Source organism: Hevea brasiliensis, chromosome 5, assembly GCF_030052815.1.
Source record: "Hevea brasiliensis isolate MT/VB/25A 57/8 chromosome 5, ASM3005281v1, whole genome shotgun sequence".
NCBI classification, from domain to species: Eukaryota; Viridiplantae; Streptophyta; class Magnoliopsida; order Malpighiales; family Euphorbiaceae; genus Hevea; species Hevea brasiliensis.
Window position 1 is genome coordinate 110,511,209 of NC_079497.1, and position 19,799 is coordinate 110,531,007.

The 19,799-nt window shown below is 33.3% G+C and overlaps 1 protein-coding gene and 1 pseudogene across 1 annotated transcript; both read right to left on the reverse strand.

Moving 5' to 3' along the window:
* Window positions 1-1,165: 1,165 nt before the first annotated feature.
* LOC131179971 (NAC domain-containing protein 90-like) lies at window positions 1,166-16,405 on the reverse strand (annotated as a pseudogene).
* A 1,006-nt stretch (window positions 16,406-17,411) lies between these two features.
* Window positions 17,412-19,074, reverse strand: LOC131179972 (NAC domain-containing protein 90-like). Its single transcript, XM_058147408.1, has 3 exons — window positions 18,796-19,074; window positions 18,115-18,410; window positions 17,412-17,892 (listed from the first exon to the last, which is right to left on the reverse strand). The coding sequence occupies exons 1-3, from the start codon at window positions 18,959-18,961 to the stop codon at window positions 17,572-17,574; spliced, it is 783 nt and encodes a 260-aa protein (XP_058003391.1). The 5' UTR covers window positions 18,962-19,074; the 3' UTR covers window positions 17,412-17,571.
* Between the last annotated feature and the right edge of the window lie 725 nt (window positions 19,075-19,799).

Genomic DNA, 19,799 nt, shown 5'->3' on the forward strand with positions numbered 1-19,799 from the left:
TATACAGAAAAAGAAATCAGCAGGCAAAATTTTATAAAATTGAATGATATTTCAAACTCCAAATTTCATAGTATTAAAATTTATTAATTTATTTTAATATTTATTGATATGCGTATTTTTTTTAAAAACAAGTGAAATATTTATTAATAAAATTTCAAAAAAAAAAATTATCATGACACATCCACCTGAAGTTAACTCGAAAAACACCAAAAACCAACATAGACTTCTAGACAAAGCAACACTCCAAATGGGTGAAAACAAACATACCCAGGCTCCAAAAAGAAAAAGCATGTGTCATCCATGGCAAATCAAGTACTGGGACATCTTGCGTGTGCTAGCCATCTAGCAATGGCATCATAAAAGTGCCTGGCGGCTAGGGGAGAGCATTTAGTTGGTTCGATTTCAAATTATACCGAATATAAAAAATTAAAAAATCGAATCGTTTAAAAATATAAATCGAATCAAACCAATCACATAAGAAAAATTGAACCGAATCAAACTGAAAAATATCGATTCAGTTCAGTTTCGTTGTATTAAACTAAAAATATTAAAATTTTTATTTTTTTGAGCTGAGTTATGCATCTTGGGCCGGGTTATGCATCTTGGACCTTGAGACTTATGCATCTTGGACTGAAAAATTATTTGAGTCATTTTACTATTCTGTTTAATCGGTTTTATCGGTTTTAACAAATAAAAAATTGAACTGAACCGAAAACTGAATATGTTCAAATTTTCAAACCGAATAGAACCGATAAAACTAAAAAATCGAACCAATTGAACAGAAATGATTCAGTTTTGTTCAATTTTTCAATTCACACCGAAAACTGCACAGCCCTACTGGCGGCATCATAGAAGTGCCTGGCAAATTGCTAGCCATCAACAAATTGCTCCAAAAAATCTCCTTCTCAATACTGTCACTTTTCCTTATTTTTCTGAATAAAGGATTTGGATGGCAGCTTTCAATTTTTTTATTGGTAATTAGATTCCTCCCACACCTCTTTTTACTAGAGCTACCAAGTCCTTCAGGATAGAAAAGATACCATTAAACACCAACAAGCAGAACCGAACAACACCAAAAAAGCAATAAAATAGAACCTCAAAACAGTTGCACAGCAGAAAAACAACCCCAGAAAATGCAGCAGAGAAGAAGAGTTATGCCAAGAGAAGAGGGAAGAAAGACTCATATTCCAGCATCAGAAAGACACACCTTATCAACATTTACTTGATTCATGAGAAAGAGAATCATATCTTCTTTTGCATGTGGGAATGACAAACCCTAATTGATAACCAAGCTCCACCGTTTGCAGGGCTTCAAGGTTAGTGTCGACCCAATCTTTCAGGCCAAAGGATACAACTCTCGAGAGACCTACTAATTATTACACACTTTTTTTTTTTTTTAAATGACTCTTATTAGAACTCGCGACCCTAATACTATTGAGTTAAAGCTTATACTATATTATTTTTAATTAAGGTTCAATTTACTTCAATCCTATATATGCAGGATACAAATACAGAGTACATGAATAATTAGGTTTAAATTTAAATCCCACTAGAGTTCTTGAGCAGCTACGAGCACTACTCTCCCGTATTGCATGGCATGCACTCTGAGATTTGAGGGGCGAATTAATTCTGTTCTCCATAATACCAGTCCAATAGATCCCATTCCCACGAAGGTTGGCTACCGATGGGCATTGGGATGCTGCTACTTTCTCCTGTTTGAGGTGGAATTGCAGCATGGTCTTCTTAGGATGAACTGATCTCAGGTGAGTTTGATATCTCCGCCATTGGAGGGTTTCGATGAGATGCTGTTGCCTCATCACCTTGAATAGCAGCTGGTTGATGAGCTCTCATCTCGCTGATCTCAACTCCCAAACCTAATGGCCGTCTATCAAATGCGCGCAAGCTTTTTAATTTCTTGTACACCCGACACAGGCTGAATTCATGCCTCAACTGCATTTACATTAATCAAATCAAGAATAATAGAACAGAAGGAGAAGAAGAAATATCGCTTTTTCTTATTATTTATAGCTAGAGTTTTTAATAAGTTTATGCTATAAGGCACACAATAATTACACAATCATATAATATAGAAAAGAAAAAAAGGATAACACAAGATTTATATGGTTTGATAATAAGATCTATCTTTACAAGCAAGATGAAAGAAAAAAAAAATTACATGGTGCATTTACATATTATAATATTTATATTACATGCGAAACTTTCGGGTTGAGTCATAATTCGAGTTTATTCAAAATTCAAGTTACATAAAAATAACAGTTTAAACTAATTAGCCGTCTAAGTGGTAACAACTGATCCATTCATTTTTCATTTTATATATATATAAAAAGTGTTTTCCCACACAAAAACCTAGAAAATAGTTTTATTATACTTAGTTTTTGAGATTTGAGTTAACGCAATTTAGATGTAGAGCCACCTAAAAGAGGGAGAGATATCAAGAAAATTTTTATTTAGTAAAATCAATGTATCGCCATAATCAATGATTAATGAAATTATATATATATAATTTTTCTTAAGGAGGACACTCTAAACTAAAGAAAAATTTTAAAATACAACCATTGTTTATATAACAATTCGGATCATTTAGTTATATTTTGAACATTAATTATGATAAATTTCATATGAATTCCATTATAATCAATAATCAAAATGTATCCGTTGAACTTGTTGACTCATTAGCCTAAAAACTCTTCCATTTGTTGTTAATTCATAATTATAATAGCAATATGACAATGATCAAATGCTTATACGATAACACAAGAGATCATTACATTTATTAAGATCTATTTGGATGAGGGTGAGAGAGGGGTAAATAAAGATAAGGAGAAGTAAGTAATTATTTTACCCTTATTTGGGAAGAGGTAAGTTAATGAAGGGTAAAGGTAAATAAGAGTAAAACATATCCTGTCTTACCCCTCAAATCTTAATTTTGGGTGTAAAGATGGGTAAATAGGGGATAGCATTCGGTCGGTTCGGTTCCGAACCGAACCGAATACCAAAAACTGAATTGCTTAAAAATATAAACCGAATCGAACCGATCACTTAAGGAGAATCGAACCAAATCAAACCGAAAAATATCAGTTTGGTTCGGTTCCATTGCATTAAATTGAAAATATTAGAATTTTTATTTTTTTGGGCTGGGTTATGCATCTTAGGCCTTGAGGCTTATGCATCTTGGGCTGAAAAATTATTTGACCCATTTTACTATTCAGTTTAATCGGTTTTATCAGTTTTAACCTGTTGACCCCACAAGCTCAAAGGAGCATAGATTTTGATGATACCAAAACTCAACTAGAATCAAACTAACATTCTTTTAAGTGTTGTGTATTTCAAAGAAAAAGGACAAAAGGATTTCATGATGGATTCATGCTTATGAAGAAAGGATGACATTCTAAGGATAACACAAGACGAAGCAAAAGAGATAAAAGAAGAAAAGGTTACCTTCCAAGGCTGCATTGAAAATCAGAATTGAAGGTACATCTAGTATAGAAATTAGTTTTAATTTCTAGAATTACTTGTGAAAAGAATTGAGGAGTAAAAGTCAATGATGCTTATTTTTAATCCCTCAAAATATTTTCTTTTTAAATATCATTATTATTGGCCTAAAAAATGTTTAACTATGATTTGGTGTAAAGTTTTATAGTTTTGAAAGTTATGCAGAAAAAGTTTTCCTGGTATGCTAACTAGTTTGCTACTGATTTTAGTATGCTAACTGGTTTGCTATTTTCTCAAGTACGCTAACTGTTTCAACTCTGCACAACATCGCAGAAAACGACAAAATAACGGCTATTTTCTTGAAATTCGTATCTGTAACGTTCAAATGAGTTCTGCAACGGTAAAAAACGTTCCAAAGCTATAAATACACCTTCCTTTGGCCATTTTGAACTTAATGAAAGTCCCTCTACTGTTCAAAATCTTTAAAGCTTTCATTCAAAGTGCTCAAAGTGATTTATTGCTCATCATTGGCTTATTTACTCAACTCTTCTTTATAGTTGCTGTTGTAATTGAGTGAGAGTGAGTTTTTCAACACATTATTATCATTTGTGAGAGGTCATTCAAGCACCTATTGAAGCTTGGTTGTGATAAGTGTTTGGGATAACACTTGGTAGAAGTGTGAAGCTACTTGTAAAAGCTTTGTTGAGAAGATTTGTAAAGGGCTTTGTCTCTTGCCTTGAAAAGAGAAGAATAGTGGAGTGAAGACTCAAAGTGTGATCTTTGAGAGAGTGGATGTAGGCTAGTTAAAGCCGAACCACTATAAAAATTCCAGTGTTCATTTTCTCAACCCTTGCTCTTTACATTTTTGCAATTTAGCTTTATGAATGATATACTTTTGCTGATATGAAAATTGATATCATATGCTGTTGATCTTGCTGCTATCTGAGAAAAATAGTTTACTGCAAAATCTGCTGATATCTGATATATTCTGTTGGTTATCTGCAGTCGGATAGGATATCCGGTATCTTGCTCTAGTTCTTTGTGATAAAAACGTATTCAGTTTACTGATATATTTACTGAATGCTTATATAGTCTGTTATATCAGTATACTGATTGCATACAGCTTAACCTTGAGTCAACTTGTCAATAGAGCTATATTGTTCATTTTTCACATTAGATAATTTAGTTGAACCTAGCTGCAATTTTCAAAGGTTTTGAGCAAGAACAAAATTGTTTTTAAAGTCCAATTCACCCCCTCTTGGACATATTTTGGGACATCAATTTGGTATCGAGCTTGTCTCTCTTGCTTGTGGATTAAACCTCTTAGAGTGATCCACACACATGGATAGTTAATATAGAAATTACTGTGTATACTCCGCCCTTAGCTGAAGGTTATTCCATCACTAGACCACCACTTTTTAATGGCACAAATTACTCCTTTTGGAAAACTAGAATGAGAAACTTCATACAATCTGTTGACATTGATGCTTGGAGAATAGTTAAAGATGGTCCTTATATTCCTTATAAAACCAGTGAAGGAACTGTACAAATTCCTAAAGCTGAAGTTGAATTTGATGATAATGATTGGAAGAAAATTTCTACAAATGCTAAGGCTATTAATATTCTTCATTGTGCTCTTGATATTAATGAGTATAACCGTGTTTCAGGATGTCAAACTGCAAAAGAAATATGGGACAAACTAGAAGTCACATATGAAGGAACTGATGTGGTAAAAGAGTCAAAGGCAAACCTCCTCATCCGAGATTATGAATTATTTGAGATGAAATCTGGTGAAACCATTGCTGAAATGAGTACCAGATTTACTGACCTTGTAAATCTACTTAAAGCTCTTGGAAAGAGATTTGAAGAACAAGAACTTGTAAAGAAAATTCTGAGGTCTCTTCCAAAGACGTGGGAAGCAAAAACTACTGTTATTCAAGACACCAAGGATTTCAGAAAATACACCTATGATGAGCTGATTGGTTCTCTCATTGCACATGAGATGATTTACAAGAAAGGGATAGCTTTCATATCCGAAAAAGTAGATGAGAAAAAGAAAAATGTTGCTCTTAAAGCTAATTCAAGTGATGATTCAAGTGCTTCAAGTGATGATGATGAAGATATGGCTATGATAGTCAAAAGATTCAAAAGAGCATTTAGAAAAGGTGGAAGCAAATACAAGAAGTTCACAAAGAAATATGCTCCAAAGACTCCAAATCATTCAAGTGAAATAGTTTGTTATGAGTGTAACAAACCAGGCCACATTAAGCCAAAATGTCCTACATTGAAGAAGAAAAATAAGTTTAGAAAGGACAAAAGCAAAAAGGCAATGGCAGCAACTTGGAGTGACAGTGATTCTTCATCAAATGATGAAACAAGTGACAAAGAGGCTGCAAATACTTGTATGATGGCAATTGAAGAAAAAGGTGAAAGCTCACACATCGAAGATAGTGAAAATGAGGTAAATCTTAAACTTTCTAATGTTGATGAATTAGAACTTGCATTTGTGAAGACATATGATAAGTATAGAACTTTTAAAAAGAAATGCAAAATTTTAGTTCATGAAAATTGTGCTTTAAGATCAGAAAATATTTCATTGAGTATGGTTTCAAAGGAAAATGAATTTTATAAATCTCAAATGAAATTATTTAAGGAAGTTAATGATGAGCTTCAAAGATCAAAAGAAGTATGTGAACAACTTTTTGAGAAAAACAGAATTCTTGAAGAAAAAGTTGAATCTTTGACAAGAGATTTATCTAAATTTACAAAAGGAAAAGAAACACTTGATATACTTCTTGGGAATCAAAGATTTACAAATGAAAAATCTGGAATTGGATATGATGGATTTATGAAGTATGGAAAATACAAACAATTATTGTTAAAGCTACATCCTTTTCTCAACCGAGTATTACATGCTTTTATTGTAATCATAGAGGTCATATGATTAATGCTTGTCCTATTAGGAAAGGAACCTTTAAGGCAAAGAAAGTATGGGTGCCTAAAGGAACCCTACCTAATGTTACTAACATTCAAGGACCCAAAGTTGCTTGGGTACCTAAGAGCGATTAAGCGATTTCAGTGCACTAAGGAGTATCTTTGGAAAGCAGAACATTGGTACATTGATAGTGGCTGCTCTAGGCACATGACAGGAAATAAAGGCAAGTTTTCCTCTCTTACCTTGAAAGAAGAAGGTTATGTGAAATTTGGTGATAAAAGCAAAGCTAAAATTGTTGGATGTGGAACTATTGGTAAAAATCCTTGCATTGAGAATGTTGCATTAGTTCAAGGATTAAAGTATAATCTTTTAAGTGTTAGTCAACTATGTGATAATGGTTTTAAAGTGGTTTTTACTTCTACACATTGTGAGATTCATGGAAATAATGTTATGTTTGCTGGTGCTAGAATAGATAATATTTACCTACTTGATTTAACAAGCCTTGAAGAAAATTGTGAAACATGCTTTATGACTTCACATGATAGTGCATGGTTATGGCATAGAAAATTAGGACATGCTAGCATGAGTACTCTTGCTAAACTCTCTAGAAAGAACCTTGTTAGAGGACTTCCAAAGCTAAGATTTGAAAAAGAATTTCAATGTAAAGCTTGTGCACTTGGTAAGCATACAAAATCATCTTTTAAATCAAAAAATGTTGTAACTACGTCTAGACCATTGGAATTGTTGCATCTTGATCTTTTTGGTCCAATCACACCTAGAAGTCTAGGAGGCAAGGCATATGCATTTGTAATTGTTGATGATTTTTCAAGATTCACATGGACTTTCTTTCTTGCTCATAAAGATGAAATCTTTGATATATTTGAAGCCTTTTGCAAAAGAACTCAAAATGAAAAAGGATATTGCATTACATCTTTGAGGAGTGATCATGGAAAAGAATTTGAGAATAATTTGTTTGAAAATTTCTGCTCTCAAAATGGTATTTATCATACATTTTCAGCTCCTAGAACTCCACAACAAAATGGAGTTGTTGAAAGGAAAAATAGATCTTTGCAAGAAATGGCAAGAACAATCTTTGAATGAAAGCAGTTTACCAAAATATTTACAGCGTGAAAATGTAAATCTGACATGCTATATTTTGAACGAGTTTCCATTAGAGCTATTTTAAAGAAAACTCCTTATGAACTTTGGAAAGGAAGAAAACCCAATATTGCATATTTTCATGTCTTTGGTTGCAAATGTTACATTTTGAATAACAAAGACAATCTCAAGAAATTTGATGCTAAATCTTGTGAAGGAATATTTCTAGGGTATTCAACAAATAGCAAAGCATATAGGATTTTCAATAGAAAAACATTGACCATGGAAGAATCAATGCATATACTTTTTGATGATGCTAACACTTCCTTGCAAAGGAAAGATTCTTGTGATGATGAATTTGAGCAGATTCTAAATTCAAAGAAGTCGAATGATGATGAGCTTGAATCAAAAGAACAAGTGGAGGATGATCAAAATGACAAAGAAGAAGAACTTCCTTGCTCCACAAATATTGAAATTCAAGAAGACTCCCAACCAAATGTGGAAGAACTACAAATTGAGGAACCTCAACATCAAGATATTCCACAAGAATGGAGGTACCATAGAAATCATTCCAAAGATGACATTCTTGATAGTCCATCACAAAGAATGATGACAAGAGCTCAACTTAGAAGATACTTTGGTAATGTTGCTTTTGTTTCTCAATTTGAACCCAAAACATATGATGATGCTCAAAATGATGAAAATTGGCTTTTTGCTATGCAAGAGGAATTAAATCAGTTTGAAAGAAACAAAGTTTGGACACTTGTTCCTAAACCTAAAAAGCACACTGTTATTGGAACTAAATGGGTATTTAGGAATAAGATGGATGAAAAAGGACATGTAGTTAGAAATAAAGCTAGACTAGTAGCTCAAGGATACAACCAAGAGGAAGGTATTGATTTTGATGAAACCTTTGCTCCGGTTGCTAGAATTGAAGCTATTAGAATGTTATGTGCATTTGCATGTTTTAAGAATTTCATGCTTTATCAAATGGATGTTAAAAGTGCATTTTTAAATGGATATATTGATGAAGAAGTTTATGTAGCTCAACCTCCTGGTTTTGAAGACCCTCACTTTCCAAATCATGTTTACAAGCTTACTAAAGCTCTCTATGGTTTAAAGCAAGCTCCTAGAGCATGGTATGAGAGACTTAGTAAATTCTTGCTTCAAAATGATTTTAAAAGAGGAAAAGTGGATACTACTCTTTTCATTAAGAAAATTGGAAAAGACATGCTTATTGTGCAAATTTATGTAGATGATATTATTTTTGGTGCTACTAACCATTCTCTTTGTAAGAAATTTTCCAACATGATGAAAAGTGAATTTGAAATGAGTATGATGGGTGAACTTACTTTCTTCCTTGGATTGCAAATTAAGCAAATGAAAGATGGAATTTTTATAAATCAGTCCAAGTACATAAAGGATATGTTAAAGAAGTTCAAAATGGAGGATATGAAAAGTGTTGGAACTCCCATGAGCTCAACAATTAAATTGGAGAAAGATGAAAAAGGTAAAGAGGTAGATAACAAATTTTATAGAGGTATGATTGGTTCTTTACTTTACTTATGACATCTAGACCGGATATTCATTTTAGTGTATGTTTATGTGCAAGATTTGATCATGTCCAAAAGAATCTCATCTTATAGCGATTAAGAGAAATTTTTAAATAACTCATTTGCACTCACAATATTGGCTAATGGTATCAAAAATGTGAATCATTTGATCTTATTGGTTATAGTGATTCAGATTTTGCTGGTAGTAGATTAGACAGAAAAAGCACTTCTGGAACTTGTCAATTTCTAGGTCATGCATTAGTTTCATGGCACAGTAAAAAGCAAACTTCTGTTGCACTTTCTACTGCAGAAGCTGAATATATTGCAGCTGGAAGTTGTGTTGCACAAATTTTGTGGATGAAACAACAGCTTGAAGACTTTGAAATTAAATTTGATCACATTCCCATAAGATGTGACAATACTAGTGCTATAAACCTATCAAAAAATCCTGTTCAACACTCTAGAAGCAAGCATATTGAAATTAGACATCATTTCATTAGGGATCATGTTCAAAATGGTGATATTCAAATCGAATTTGTCCCTTCTGAAAAACAGCTTGCTGACATTTTCACAAAGCCACTTAGTGAGGAAACTTTTTGCAAAATAAGAAGAGAACTTGGTATGATTGATGCTTTTGATTAAATTTTGATGTATTCTCATGTTTCCATATGAAAATGAAGTGATATATGTTGATTTGCAGTGTTGAAAATGCATTCTGATATTTTTGGTGTAATTTGAAAAATTACGGATTATATCGGATATGAGCGATGTCTGCGAATTTGCTCTCGATGGCATACTAATCCGTTTGCTAATTTTCTTGTTTGATAAGCGCTTTACCACTTTGCTCCTACGTTTTCGTTGGCAAACTGGAAGTCAGGTCTGATTGCTCTAAAACTCTAAAATTATTTTTTCTCGAAGCGCCTATTCTGCATGTTTAAAGCCCATATGACTTAAATACCCCTCTACTTAAAGTATTGCATCATTATGTATTTAAGGGCAAAATGGACTTTTTAACACTTTGATTTTCGCGGGATTTAATTTTTCTTACGAACCATCAGTCTTCTCGTCTCTCCTCTGCTACACGCTACCTATTCCTGCAAAACCTACAGTTGTGTCCTTTCAAGTTTTAAAATTCAAAACCCTTCTTTCCGTCGCCTCGTTTCCCAGAACCCGAACGGCTTCGTTTTTCTTTTCACCTGCTAACCCGTGTCGGTCGCACCCCTTCAAGCGTTCGTCTCCTTCATCGTCGTAAATACTTGAAAACCTTTGTGATGAATCGATTACATCGATTATTTACAGAAAGAAAATCCCCAAAGTTTTTCGTCTCCGTTAAATCTGCCGAAAGAAATCATTTGGCTTTGGTTATTTTTCTTTGTCGATTCGCACTCTCTGTTTCAGTATATTTCAGGTATAAAGCTTAAACCTTTAATGGAATCGTGTTCCATATTCGTCTATGCTGTGTGTTACGCCTTCGTAATAGGTTGATATTTTGATTTGCTCTTGTGCATTTACTCTGCTTTTGTAATATCTTTGATAATTTTTTATTGCTCTCGATCGTTTGTTACTGTTCTAGCGCTCTGTTGTTAATTTTTGGGCATTAACGTTTAGTAAAATATGATACATAATATTAACTTTCGGCCTATTGATTTATAAGAACTCTAATATTTTTTTTGCTGTCTGTTCTATTTTGTCATTGCGCTCTGTTGTGAAAAATGAATGTTGATATGCTTAAATTGATTATATATATAAATATATATATATATATATTGGCTGCTCACATCACTTATTTTACAATCTCAGTTCTCTCTGTCATTTCGGCCTAATTTATTTCTAAGATTGGTTATGGCACGAGACAAAGGAAAAGGGAAAGCCAAAATCACCACATATTCATCCTCAGACTCAACTGACGCTAGTGTCCCTGCGTCACCACCTCCACAAAAGGATGCTCCTCTGGTAATTGGTAAGCCAAAAGAAACATCAAAGAAAAGAACCGATGAGCAGTCGGAAAAAGGATCTAAAAGAAGAAGACTTCAAAAGCTCGGTTGTACATATGGAGAGGGCTATTCATGAGCCAAGGTATATTCAACGCTTTGCTTTTGTTGAAATTTCCGTTCCTTTACAATCATTGTTTGAGTATCAAAAATGGGATAAACTGTGTTGAAGGAGTGTATGTGGACTTAGTGCAAAAATTCTATAAAAATTTGAGGGTTGATGATTCTGACAAAGATGAGTCTTTTAAAGTGAAAATGAAAGGGACAATTTATGAAGTGACTGTAGCTAGATTAGCTAAAGCCCTAGGAATTCCAAAAAGTGGGAACAAAATCTGCTCCCACAAAGATGTTTTTGCTGTTGGTGGATTTAACAAAAGGGATTTTGAGGGTGAAGTGTTTAAAGTAGAAGTGAAGGATAAGACTAGCATTACCCATGCTCATCAACACATTAAAATTCTTCATAGTTTTATCATTTATGTGTTGAATCCTAGAACAAGCGATCCCAACTATTTGAGTACCCTTGACCTCTTCATAATTTGGCATATAGTGAACCAAATTGAGTTTAATCTTGCCTATTTTATCTTTGAAACAAATCATGAAATGGAAGCCACCCTATAAGCTACCCTATGCTCATCTTCTAAATGGTCTATTTAGAGACTTTGGGATACCTTTGGAAACTGAGAAACTTAGGACCAATATGATCCCAATCACTAGCTTGCAAAAAGATGATGATGGTAGAAAGCTTAGATTTGAGCAAGGTGCTAGCTCCAAAGATAGTGCAAGTGGTACTTTCAATGTTGAAGGTATTCTGGAGGAAGTAAATAACTTGAGAGAATTTGTTGAAATGGAACTTGGAGAGCTACAAAAATTTAGAATTTTTCAAACTATTCTCATGAATGCTCTTGACTCTAAGGTTGATGGATCTTTGATGTTGATGTACAAGATTGTGGAAGAATTGTTTAAAATCAAAGTCCATTTGGGTATTTCAACCACTGAGGCTGGAGAAACCAGTAAGGTTGCTACTGGTTCTGTTCCCCTAGCCGAGAAAATGAAAGAAACAGAAGAAGAAGAAGAAACAGAAGAGGAAGAAGAAGAAGAAACAGAAGAGGAAGAGGAAGAAGAAACAGAAGAAGAGGAAGAAAAAGAAACTGAAGAAGAAGAAGAGAAAGAGGAAGAAAAGAAAGAAGAGGAAGAAGCTGAAGCAGAAAAAGATGAAGATGAATCTGATGATAAGAATGGTAATGGAGGCAGCAAAGATGGTAGTGGGAAAGACATGAGTGACTCAGTGCAGCGAACTGAGACACACACTCTGCTGCTCTGCAAAAGGAAAGGGCAAAACAGCTCAACAAGAACAAAGACGCAAGCAGAAGAGGAAAGCGGTAAACCCACCGCAAAAAGAGTAAAGCGGCAAAAGTCTGCGGTGAGTGCAGTACTACTGAGTTAGCAGCTGGGCCTATTGTTCCTTTGACACCCGGGACTGAATTGGCTGCTGCAATTCTTCAAACCTTGAGTGACAAACCTGTCAAGCCCAAAAAGCTGAAAATGGGTGCTCCAAAACCAATCAGAAGAAGTTCTAGGCTGAAAGGATGAACAAAATTTTAATTGAATTTTGTCTAACAGTCTGTCTGTTAGTTTGCTACTTAGTCTGCTACTTTTGGTTTTTCTGAACTTTAAATTAGTTTGCTATATCAGTTACTATTTTGACTGTTTATTCACTGCACTTAAACTAAATTTTGACTTATTCACACATGCATGATTTCTCCCATATTCTTTTGATGCTGACAAAAAGGGGGAGAAAAGTAATGAATGGTAATCTTGATACTTGATATAGTTTGTGATTAATGGTGCATGATATAGTTTGTGAATAGCATATTGTTGATATAATTTTATGGTGTGCATATTGTTGATATCACTTGTGAATGATATATACAATTTGTGATTAGTGTGTATATTGTGCATATTTAGTTAGTATCTTTAGTCACACTTGACTCCTTAAGAAAATGCTTATGGATGTTTTATTGAAATTATTAAGGGGGAGTTATTTGTGATTAATTGTTGATATAAGCACATACATAGGGGGAGTTATTCTCACATACACATTCATACACATACTCACACTTATTGACATTTACTTGGTGATTCAATTGAGTTTTGTCATCATCAAAAAGGGGGAGATTGTTGACCCCACAAGCTCAAAGGAGCATAGATTTTGATGATACCAAAACTCAACTAGAATCAAACTAACATTCTTTTAAGTGTTGTGTATTTCAAAGAAAAAGGACAAAAGGATTTCATGATGGATTCATGCTTATGAAGAAAGGATGACATTCTAAGGATAACACAAGACGAAGCAAAAGAGATAAAAGAAGAAAAGGTTACCTTCCAAGGCTGCATTGAAAATCAGAATTGAAGGTACATCTAGTATAGAAATTAGTTTTAATTTCTAGAATTACTTGTGAAAAGAATTGAGGAGTAAAAGTCAATGATGCTTATTTTTAATCCCTCAAAATATTTTCTTTTTAAATATAATTATTATTGGCCTAAAAAATGTTTAACTATGATTTGGTGTAAAGTTTTACAGTTTTGAAAGTTATGCAGAAAAAGTTTTCCTGGTATGCTAACTAGTTTGCTACTGATTTTAGTATGCTAACTGGTTTGCTATTTTCTCAAATCACGCTAATGTTTCAACTCTGCACAACATCGCAGAAACGACAAAATAACGGCTATTTTCTTGAAATTCGTATACGTAACGTTCAAATGAGTTACGCAGCGGTAAAAACGTTCCAAAGCTATAAATACACCTTCCTTTGGCCATTTTGCACTTAATGAAAGTCCCTCTACTATTCAAAATCTTTAAAGCTTTCATTCAAAGTGCTCAAAGTGATTTATTGCTCATCTTTGGCTTATTTACTCAACTCTTCTTTATAGTTGCTGTTGTAATTGAGTGAGAGTGAGTTTTTCAACACATTATTATCATTTGTGAGAGGTCATTCAAGCACCTATTGAAGCTTGGTTGTGATAAGTGTTTGGGATAACACTTGGTAGAAGTGTGAAGCTACTTGTAAAAGCTTTGTTGAGAAGATTTGTAAAGGGCTTTGTCTCTTGCCTTGAAAAGAGAAGAATAGTGGAGTGAAGACTCAAAGTGTGATCTTTGAGAGAGTGGATGTAGGCTAGTTAAAGCCGAACCACTATAAAAATTCCGTGTTCATTTTCTCAACCCTTGCTCTTTACATTTTTGCAATTTAGCTTTATGAATGATATACTTTTCTGATATGAAAATTGATATCATATCTTTGTTGATCTTCTTTGCTATCCGAGAAAAATAGTTTCTTGCAAAATCTGCGATATCGATATATTCATTGGTTATCTGTTGTCTTTGTCGGATAGGATATACGGTATCTTGCTCTAGTTCTTTGTGATAAAAGCGTATTGGTTCTTGATATATTTCTTGAATGCTTATATAGTCTGTTATATCGATTATCTTGATTGCATCTGACTTAACCTTGAGTCAACTTGTCAATAGAGCTATATTGTTCATTTTTCACATTAGATAATTTAGTTGAACCTAGCTGCAATTTTCAAAGGTTTTGAGCAAGAACCGAAAATTGTTTTTTAAAGTCCAATTCACCCCCCTCTTGGACATATTTTGGGACATCATAACCGATAAAAAATCGGACCGAACTGAAAACCGAATATGTTCAAATTTTCAAACCGAACCAAACTGATAAAACTAAAAAATCGAATCGATTGAACCAAAATGACTTGGTTCCGTTTTGTTTTTTGGTTTACATCGAAAACTGCACAGCCCTAGGGATAAGGAGAGAGAGATGAGAGTTATGAATATTTTTATTTATACACCTTTTAAATTTATCCCTCTTTCACCTCTTTTTAAATATAAAGAATACACGTTACCTCTTCTTACCTTTCCATTAATTCACTTTTTCTCAAATACGAGATTTTATATATTATAAAACTACTAAACCTTCCCCTTCACCTTCCTTATCTTTTTACCCTTTCATTACTTATACTTCCTCGCCCCATCCAAACATACCCATAAGAAAAAAAAAAGTTATTATTATGCATACAGATATACAGTTTATACCGTTAGTGATGCAACAGTGGATGAGGAAGAAGACGATTCCCCTTGAATAGCTTTGTACTCGTTCATTTTCCAATCGGTTTTGCGTCCATTAGGAGCCCTTCCTTTATAGAAAACCATAGTTCTTTTCACGCCGATGCTGCGATTGTTAGAATAAACATGACCAGGAGATCCTGTAGCTTTCCAGTATCCGGCAGCCGTAAGCCTGTTTGGTCTTCCTCCTCGAGCTTCGCTCTCTTGCCTCGGAATGAAGAAAAACCACTGCTCTGGATCTCTACCGGACAGGTCTCCAGCATATTCTGGACAAACACAAATTAATGTCATAATTTAAACCCCCCAAAACAAATCATGGGAATTGCACCTTGGCTGTGCATTGAGGTCAATCGATCGATTGCCAAAAAAAAAAAAAAAAAAATCCCTTTTCCATCGATAATCTATATCTCTTTTATAGTCTCTCCATCTCTCGATATTTGTCAAAAAAATTCCAAAATATATACCATGTTGATGAGAAATAAACATGAATTTTACTCCTGTAATGTGAAAGAATAATCAGAAATAATGTTATGTTCGAGCTTTAGTGTAACTTAATTATAATATCGAAGGAGGCACAAGAAAAAATGGTATTCAAGTTATTGAATCATATAAAAACAGCAACTAAATAAACATGGATAATAGTTAAGAAACAATTCTTTTTCCAGACCCATTTGATCTAAAATGAAAAGATTAAAACCCAAAAAGATTAAAGAAAAAAATTGCAAAAAATAGAAAAGAAAAGTTTTTACGAGAAAGTTGCCAGGGATTGAACTCGTAGATATCAAGAACAGGAATAATCCTGTCCATGACAAGATTCAGGCCTCCTGCCTTCAAGCTTGTTGTGGAGATAGAAAGAGACATGCTCTTCTTCTGTAGGGTGGAAGCGAAAACCAGGTGGCAAATCCTTCATTTTGGTGGGCTACCTGCAAATAAGTAACACTCATGGAGGGTGTGAATATATATAAAGGAAATTCTTGAAGATGGATCAAGAAATTAGTTAGGCAAGAGAGCATAGAGGGAGAAGGAGACGAGTGAAATGAGAAAGAAGCAACATACATGCAATTGCTTGGAATCCTACAACGCGTTTATGTAGAAGAAAAATAATCTTTGTTCTCTGCTAGCTTTATCCGCACAAGACCTCTGTGTGTGGAATTAGTCAAATTTGTCTTCTCTATGTGAAATTCTGAAGTCTTGATTAGTATATTTTTTTTTTCCTTTTAATCTTATCAGCAGCTGTTACATTAATTCGAACAGTTGTATCATCTTCAATTAATTGCCTATAATTGTACCAAACAAAATTAATTGCATATAATATCATTACATGTCCTAATTAATATTTAAGATTTTTCTCCCCTAATTTTGATTCATTATACATCTAAAATATTGAATGTGTGATGTGACCCACCTTTTAAATATATAAATCTCATATAATTATATTTTGATTTCATGTGTTTGCACCACAATTTAATTTTAGTGACAGATTAATAGACAAAAAATTATTGAAATTTAAGTAATTAAATGAGATAAAAAGTAATTTAGTCAAATTAAAGAGTATTTTATTATAATTTAAACAATTTAATTATTTTCTTAATTATCATAAGACAAATAAAAGTAAATAAAATGAGTAAATATCAATCATGTACACGTTAATTCCTTTACTTAATATTTCAAAGAAAAAGAAAAGAAAATCATCATATCTTTTTTCTAGGGATTAAATTATATAAAATAAGAGAGCTACATAGCAAGAGTGAAGGATCCTTTTGGGTTTGTTTGACTAGAGTGAAATTCTTCATAGGAGATGTGAGGGACAAATTTGGGGTCTTGCATTGAAAATAAGTTCCAATTCCTTGAAATGATATGTGAACATATATGTGCACCATGCAAACGAGATTTGAGTCGTTGATTAATAATAAATTTAAATTTTTTAAATTTATTTACACCATTTATCCTCTCTTTCTTGAACATTTTCACCTTTGAAAATTTCTTATGATATGCCTTTTAACTACTCTTTGACAAAAGAGATTTACTAATTTCCTAATTCAAACGAACAGAAAAATTTTAAATGGTGTAATATATATATATAATTATTTTTATTCAATAAATTTGAAAATTTATATTGATTAATTAAAAAAATTAAAAATTATAATAAGTCAATAACTTCACAAGCGTTCAAGCTGCTTCTGTCCCACGAATACTAAATTGATCTACACGCAGAAAGTAGTCCAAAAGGGGAAAAGAAAAAAAAAGAAAAAAAAAAAAGACTATACTGTGTTAATTATTTAATTTTAATTATTAAAATACATATAAGCTGCTGGAGATTTGCTATGTTAATTATGCTCAAAATACATATAAGCATTATTATTGGAGATTTGCTTTAAAAAAAAAAGGAAAAAAGCATTATTATGGCAGCTACATATCATCCCCACCACAAAACCAATTATGTAATTGGTCTAAATCCCAAAGAGGGTCATTACCTAGAGAAGCCATTGGCATGCTGCTTCCTTCCCCAGTTTGATTGAAACAGCCATGGTCTCCTGAGGATGAACTCTCAGGTGAGCTTCTTGTCTCCACCATTTCAGGGTTTGGATGAGTGCTTGCTCTTGCCCTCCCGTCACTCTGACTTTTCTGAGCCCTTCTCTGGCCTATCTCCACTCCAATTGGTCGTCTATCGAATGATCGTAAGCATTTTGATTTCTTGTACACCCGACACAAACTGAACTCTTGCCTTAGCTGCAAAATACAGAGAAAAACAAACTATCAAACAATGATATCACATACTCTTCTTGATGTGTGCGACTAATTAAGTTTAAAGTAAAAGAATGGTTTTCATTACTAATGAGTTTTTTTGACTCAGTGCTATTAGGATGGTCTTCAAAGCTATATATGATGTCTAAATTAAATTGAAACCCTAGTTGAGCACAGTGAACCAAAAACAAAATGGCTTTGGCGTACCCTTGGATGTTCACCAGTAGTTGAAGAGAATGCTTCTCCTTCTATTGCTTTGTATTCATTAATTTTCCAATCGGTTTTTCGTCCAATTGGAGCCCTTCCGTTGTAGAAAACCATGGTTCTTTTCACACCTATACATCGATTGTTGGAAGAGTAAACATAACCAGGAGAACCAGTAGCTTTCCAGTACCCAGCAGTCGTGAGTCGCTTTGGCCTCCCTCCACGGGCCTCGCTTTCTTGTCTTGGGATAAAGAAAAACCATTGTTCAGGATCTCTATGGGAGTACTCTCCTGCGTATTCTGCACCAAAAATGGAGAATAGCACAAGTTTTAGATATAATTAATTACTAATTATCATAAGAAAATTGGCCTTTCCTTCTACAATTTTAGGTTGGGGTTATAACTATAATTATGATTAGTATCATCTATCTTTCAGAATGATGATCAACCTTCATAAAGACTTACAGTAATTAAAAAAAAAATTTATTCCAAACCACAAAGGCCAAGAGAGTGAAACTCTATTATTAATTACACTTGATCTGGTTAAATTAGTCCAACAACATCTAAGCTACACAAATTATATTCAAACTGGAATTAAAAAAAAATTAAAAATAGAAAAAAAGGAAGATCAATATAGGTAATTAAAGAAGAGATGAGAAGAACAAAAATGTGAGAAGATTTTTACGTGGAAGGTCCCATGGACTGTACTCATATAAATCAAGGACAGGTATAACACGACCCATGACCCGATTCAAGTCCTCTCTGTTCCCTTCTAGCTTATGATGCAGATAAAACGAAACCAGCTCTTCTTCTGTAGGGTAAAAACGTATCCCAGGTGCTAAATCCTCCATCTTGATCGCTCTATATATTCAAGATTATACTCGCAAATTAAATGGCAAGAACAGCTTATAGCTTAATAAGCAGCTACTTCTCTGTGAATGCTATAAGTTTGTTGATATTTATAAGCAAAGTTTGTGGACAGAGTTCATAGTATTTAGGGAAGGTGACGAAACGTGTTAAATAACAAAACTGACGCTTCTCAATTTCAACGCGCTTGTTCTCAAGAAAGTTCAATTTCTTTTGGAGATCATTCCTGGATTTTTCTTTGCATTGGGGTTGGGTGGGGTTCCACGTTTTCACTTTATAACTGGAGCTCGAATCCGTACACAGTGGACCAAAAACATTTACTTGATAGTGTGTAAAGAAAAATTCTTCCTAAATTAAGTTTATCATAAATTTAATCATAAATTTAAGACATAAATGTGTAGGATTTATGTTTTTCTTATGTGAACCAACAGATGCATCATTCATTTGGACCCTTTGCTTGTCCTGGTAGTTTCCTGTGCTTTGCATCAATTTCTTGTTTTATTATCTGAGTTTTTAGGTCTTTGCTAGTGGCAAACTTGCTGTAATTTTAGAGTGAGTTTTTATCTTTGCTTTGTTCTTTTGCCCTTAGGGTCTTTCTTTAATAAAATTTATTGTTTATTAAAAAAAATATTGATATCATGTATTTAGTAAATAAATCACACTATATATATTATGGATTAAATTTATATATGATATATCTTATTTAAATAAAAAAAATCTATATATTAAATAATACCATGTCAATATTTTTGAATGACGTTAGGTGAATTGAACGTATTTTACTAATGGGTGTTATCATAAGGATATTTATTTTTTAAAGGT

Coding starts and splice junctions, on each gene's coding strand:
- LOC131179972 (XM_058147408.1), bottom strand. CDS start 18,961: ATGGAGGATTTAGCACCTGGGATACGTTTTTACCCTACAGAAGAAGAG. Junction 18,411..18,795: donor CAGTCCATGGGACCTTCCAC/GTAAAAATCTTC, acceptor TTTTTGGTGCAG/AATACGCAGGAGAGTACTCC. Junction 17,893..18,114: donor CTACTGGTGAACATCCAAGG/GTACGCCAAAGC, acceptor TGTATTTTGCAG/CTAAGGCAAGAGTTCAGTTT.